This window comes from Myotis davidii, unplaced genomic scaffold, assembly GCF_000327345.1.
Source record: "Myotis davidii unplaced genomic scaffold, ASM32734v1 scaffold993, whole genome shotgun sequence".
In the NCBI taxonomy this organism is placed as follows: domain Eukaryota; kingdom Metazoa; phylum Chordata; class Mammalia; order Chiroptera; family Vespertilionidae; genus Myotis; species Myotis davidii.
This window is the reverse complement of record NW_006285483.1, coordinates 1,679,866-1,685,207: the sequence shown is the minus strand read 5'-3', so window position 1 is coordinate 1,685,207 and position 5,342 is coordinate 1,679,866. Positions and strand designations below refer to the sequence as shown.

At 43.2% G+C, this 5,342-nt stretch overlaps 1 protein-coding gene across 1 annotated transcript in view; it reads left to right on the top strand.

Annotated features, from left to right (window-relative positions):
• The first annotated feature begins 2,732 nt into the window (after positions 1-2,732).
• LOC102755329 (leucine-rich repeat-containing protein 37A-like) overlaps positions 2,733-5,342 on the top strand; it is a 4,098-nt gene continuing 1,488 nt past the window's right edge. The window contains exons 1-3 of the mRNA XM_015559059.1: positions 2,733-3,587; positions 4,071-4,198; positions 4,640-4,744. Coding sequence (XP_015414545.1) covers positions 3,380-3,587; positions 4,071-4,198; positions 4,640-4,744 — 441 coding nt within the window. The 5' untranslated portion in view covers positions 2,733-3,379. The remainder of the gene's footprint in view (positions 3,588-4,070; positions 4,199-4,639; positions 4,745-5,342) is intronic.

Sequence of the window (5,342 nt, the reverse complement as noted above, 5' to 3'; positions counted from 1 at the left end):
GAGAGAGAGAGAGAGAGAGAGAGAGAAACATCAATGTGAGAGAGACACATCAATTGGTTGATTGGTTGCCTCCTGTACACCACAAAGCCATCATCAAAATCAAACTGTCTATAACCTGAAAAAGCTGTATCATGTCCCTTTTATATTTTTTTCTTCCCACTCCTCCTTGCCCTCCCCAATTTCCATGCAACCATTGATCTGCTTTGTGTTGCTATGGATTAGTTTGCATTTTCTAGAATTTTATATAAATAAAATCATATAGTATCTACTCCTCTCTTACTGGCTACCTTTACTCAGGTGATTATTTTAAGACTAGAGGCCTCATGCACGAAATTCGTGCACTGGAGTGGGGTCTCTCAGCCCAGGTCTCAGGGGAAGCCCAACTGATGGCTCCCTGTAGGAAGTGGCCTTAGCTAGCACTCAGACATCCTTAGCACTGCCGTGGATGCAGGAGAGGTTGCAGCTACCACCATTGCACTCACCAGCTGTGAGCCCAGCTTCTGGCTGAGAGGCGCTCCCCTGTGCCGAATATTTATGTACAAGTCTGTTTATGGAAATATATTTCTATTTCTCTTGGTAAATACCTGAAAGTAGAATGGCTGGGTCATACAGTAGGTGTATGTTTAAGTTTTTAAAAACTATTTTTGAAGTAACTCCTTTGTCACTAATATAATTCTGTATGTTTCCATTTATAGTATCTTACCTAACCATTTGGCCTGCTGCCTCTGCCAATTTAAAAATGATATTGAGGCTGTTGCCAAGACGGTCAAACTGCATTGTGAGACCGAATGTGTGACCAGCATACCTTGTGGTGAGTCTGAATTGCCCAATGATAGACTTTTTTTAATTTTATGTTTTCACTAGAGGCCTTGTGCACAAAATTGTGCACAGGCAGGGGGTCTCTAAGCTTGGTCTGCACCCTCTCCAATCTGGGACATCCCTCTTGCAATCTGGAACCACTGGCTCCTAACTGATCACCTGCCTGCCTGCCTAATTGCCCCTACCTATTCTACCTGCCTTCCTGATCGCCCCTAACTGCCCTCCCCTGCTGGCCTGATTACTCCTAACTGCCTCTGCCTCAGCCCCTCCCACCATGGCTTTGTCTGGAAGATGTCCGGTCTGATTAGCATATTACCCTTTTATTAGTATATTTGTAATCAATGACAATACATTTTTAGGCAAATAAAGTAACCGTATTATTTTTATTCATTTAATAAGAGTTCAACTCTAAAATTTTAAGAATTACTCCTTGCTAAAAGTCTGATGAAGGGAAGGGTATTACCATTAATGGCCACATCGTGTGTGTTGTGCTCTCTGCTGGGTGCTTTACTTCCAAATGAGAACTTGTTCATTAGTGTGTCATAGTTTGTAAACTCGTTTGTATGCATTAGGTTTCAATTGCCCTTGCAGTGTAGACAGATATAGACATTTTTATTTTCTTTGTTTTTGCAAGTTTATGAAAAGAGTACAAAATGGAGCTGTTTTATGTAAGTTTTATTTGGAACCTGAGAGTTTTTGGATCCATCACCAGAAGTTGCTACCCAGCCCTTCTAAGGCATGGGAGGGCTCTTTCTTTTTAGACTGTCCAGCTCTGACCTTGCTCTGAAGCACAAGGTGTTCTATCCACCAAACAGTCGTGTGCTTTTAAGTATTTGTCTACACATTAGGTTTATTGGCAGCTACTTGATAACTTCCCAAATGTGCTTTCATGCCCAGATAGCTTAAATACAGGTTTCTATCGTGACCTGGGGCACATCAGAAATAATACTGCTGTGCTACTTACATGAAGTCAGTGTAGCTTATTTTTCCAAACAATGATTTGACCAATTATATTATTCCCTTCTGTCCCAACAGCAGGCAGAACAGGCATTTTAATCTTCTTTTACAGGTAAATAAAAACAAGATCAGAAAGGGCTAAGGGCTGTCACCTAGAGCCCAGGTCTCCAGTCCCAGTTTGGGGCTCTTCGTAAGCCCATGCTCCTCTTTCCCAGGACGTTACCTCCTTCTCTGACCCTTATCACCACCAGCAGTACTTTTAATTCTGGAAATTCTTGTGTACCAGCTGCACAATGGCACAGTTGACCTTCACACAGTCAGAAGCTTTGGATGATTCCCCAAGTACAGCTGAAAATATAAGAAATGACATGAAATGATAGCAAAGTTGGCAACTGACTCACTTTCTGGACCCCAAATATTTCATAGATTTATTGAACACTAGAGGCTCAGTGCATGAAATTCCTGCATCAGGGAGATCCCTTCAGCCCAGCCTGCACCCTTTCCAATCCGGGACCCCTCAGGGGATGTCTGACTCACAATATGGGATCACTGGCTCCTAACTGCTCTCTGCCTGCCAGCCGGATCACCCCCTAACCACTCCCCTGCCAGCTCAATCACCCCAACTGCCCTCCCCTGCCCACCTGTTCACCCCTAACTGCCCCCTCCTGCCAGCCTAGTTGCCCCCAACTGCCCTTCCCCAGCAAGCCTTGTTGCCCCTAACTGCCCCTCTGCCAGCCTGGTCGCCACTTACTGCCCCCCTTGCCAGCCTGGTTGCCTACAACTGCCCCCCGTGGGCCTGGTTGCCCCACGCAGCCTGCTGCTCAGTCGTTTGGTCACCCCTCACTAAGCCCTTTGCCAGCCTTGTTGCCCCATGCAGCCTGCTGCTCGGTCGTTTGGTCGCCCCTCACTAACCACCCCTGCCGGCCTAGTTGCCCCACACAGCCTGTTCAGTTGTCTGTTCGGTTGTGATGGTTGCTTAGGCTTTTATATATAGAGAGAAGATTCCACAGTGGTACACAACCTGGCAAGTCTCTTAACGTATATCCCGAGTGCCTGCCTAAATCTTAAGCACAGAGCGAGGGTAGACATATTGTTTTTTCTGTATAGAGCCATCTGTTATGGGGCTGGCATATGTGGAGGCAGGGCCCAAGTGAGGAATCGGTGGGTTAGTGGAGAAGGGTGTGTCCAGATGAGGACGTGTTCGCAGTGGGTGTTAATCGTGGTCATCTGTGATGGTAGCAAGAACACAAGCATCCTGAAGAGTGGAGAGAGGAAGCTTCAGGCCCTCTCTGCATCTGAAGCAGGACAGGATGGGGTGCATGAATGTGAGGAGTCACAGTAGATCTGCAGATCGTCTAACTGAGTGGGTCTTCCAGCCCTGACTTTTCTCCAGTAACGGGCAGTTGGCCCTGGGGGACCAATGGAATAATCCTAAATATAGTCAACATATGTCATGCTATGGAATGTTCTAAGTAACCACTTTTTAAAAAGATGCATTTTTTCCTTTTGTTGTGTCAAAAATCATAGGTTTAAGTTGGGGTTTATTTTTCTCCTCTCTAAATGGCACTCAAATATTTGCTGATTCCCTATATATTGGACTGGGATGTATGGTTGTGGACTGACAAATAGCTGTCCCATGAGTCTTTCAATATCAAATGTGGTATCTTTTTTGACAGATGAACAAGTACTTACAGAGGGACCATTCATGAAAATATTAGAAGGCCGGAAGAAGTACAACAGCAGTGAGCTGACAATTGAGCCAGAGAGGACAGCCCCAAAGAAAAATAGCGAGAATTTGTCAGCCTTCATGAGTGAGCAGCTAGACTTTAATGATTAAAAAAATGATATTATTAGTGCACTGAATTACATATTGCCTTATTTCTTTCTTGAAAATAAATTTTTATTGACTTCGAGAGGAAGGGAGAGGGAGAGAGAGAGAAACAACAATGATGAGAGAGAATAACTGATCAGCTGCCTCCTCCACGCTCCTCACTGGGGATGGAGCCTGCATGCTAGGTATGTGCCCTACCTGGGAATCGAACCGTGACCTCCTGGTTCATAGGTGAATGCTCACCACTGAGCACACTGGCCTGGCAGCCTTATTCTTGGAAAAATATCTAGAAGATACAGAATCAATGTTATTACCATTCATTAAACTCCCCTTTTCAAATGTACACAATGCAGATATGCCCCTGAGTCATTTGATAAACAACAGAGGGAACCCTTCCCTTAAACCTGAATCATACAATTCAAGTTTCAAAAATAAATTGAGGAAACTCTATTTTCTGGAACAGGCCTCCTGATGAAATTGCTTGATGAGCAGCAGGAAGTAAAGGTTTCCAAGGAAGAGTTGGAAACAGAACAATGGAAAAATGAGAGGATGGAAGCCCTGGGGGAACAGGAAGAGGAGGAGTCAAACGAGGTGAGGACAGCTCCTGAAACACGGAACCGGGCTTTTAGTCAGTTTAGGACATGCCATGAAAGTACTCAGGCAAGAAGACTAGGGGCACCTCGTTTGAATTTTGTCTTGACCATGTGACTTCGGCGAAAATAGTGATCTCCCATTTTGCTCATTTAGGAATTGTGCCCCTGTTCTTAGGGTAGAAGAGCAAAGGACCTAACACCCAAAATAAGTAAATTGTACAAGAAAATGCTGATTCTCAGATTACATAACACATTCAATTTGGTATGTTCTTGAAGAACCTATACGTTAGCTATTTACTTGGAAGAGTGGGATTTTAGAATAATAGTTACAAATAGTTAGCTATTTTCTAGAATAGGCTAGCTGATAGTTATTTTTTTTATCCTATCTGTCTCTTTGGTGTTTTGGTGGGTTTTTTTTAATGTTCTTTTTTTTTTCCAGTTCAGAAATGAAGTGCCAGGATTTAAGAAGTACAACAACGTCATCATAGCATCACCTGTGATTGCAGTAGTAGCTTTTTATTTTGTAGTTTTCTGTCTCATTTTGGTAAGACAACAGTTCATTCAGATTTCCAATATATTTTCTGTCTTTAGAGGAGGTTCAGAACCCACAACCTGAAAATCAAAGCCACTGTCCCACCTACTCCTACTACTCCTACTCCTCTTTATTCATGAGCACTGAGATATGATTTGTTCTTTTATTACAAATTTATATTCCATGGATTTTAAAATGAATCCCATTCCCAGAGATCTCTCTGGAATTGAAATCAAGGTAAGTCACTAGACTATTTTGAAACTTAAGTTTGATAGGTCAGAATTGACATGATAGCAAAACTTCTTCATCTCGAAATGAACGATGTCGAGTGATGCACTCATTACTCTCTTTCTACCATTGATTTATTTCCTTGTTGGCTGAAATGAGAAGAGATGTAGAATCACCAACCTCATGGAGCTATGTCACCCTAGCAGATGGGACATGGCATAACGATAAAAGTGTGATCTTGTCAATTCTTAAGGTATACTTAGCAGCTTTCTTCTCCAGTGTGTAAGGCATGGTGTTAGTAGGTTCAGTTAAAACACTGCAGCCTAAATCCTGCATCAGGCTTCTCTAAAGCGTGGCATGTTATAGTCACCTGTTCCCAGAG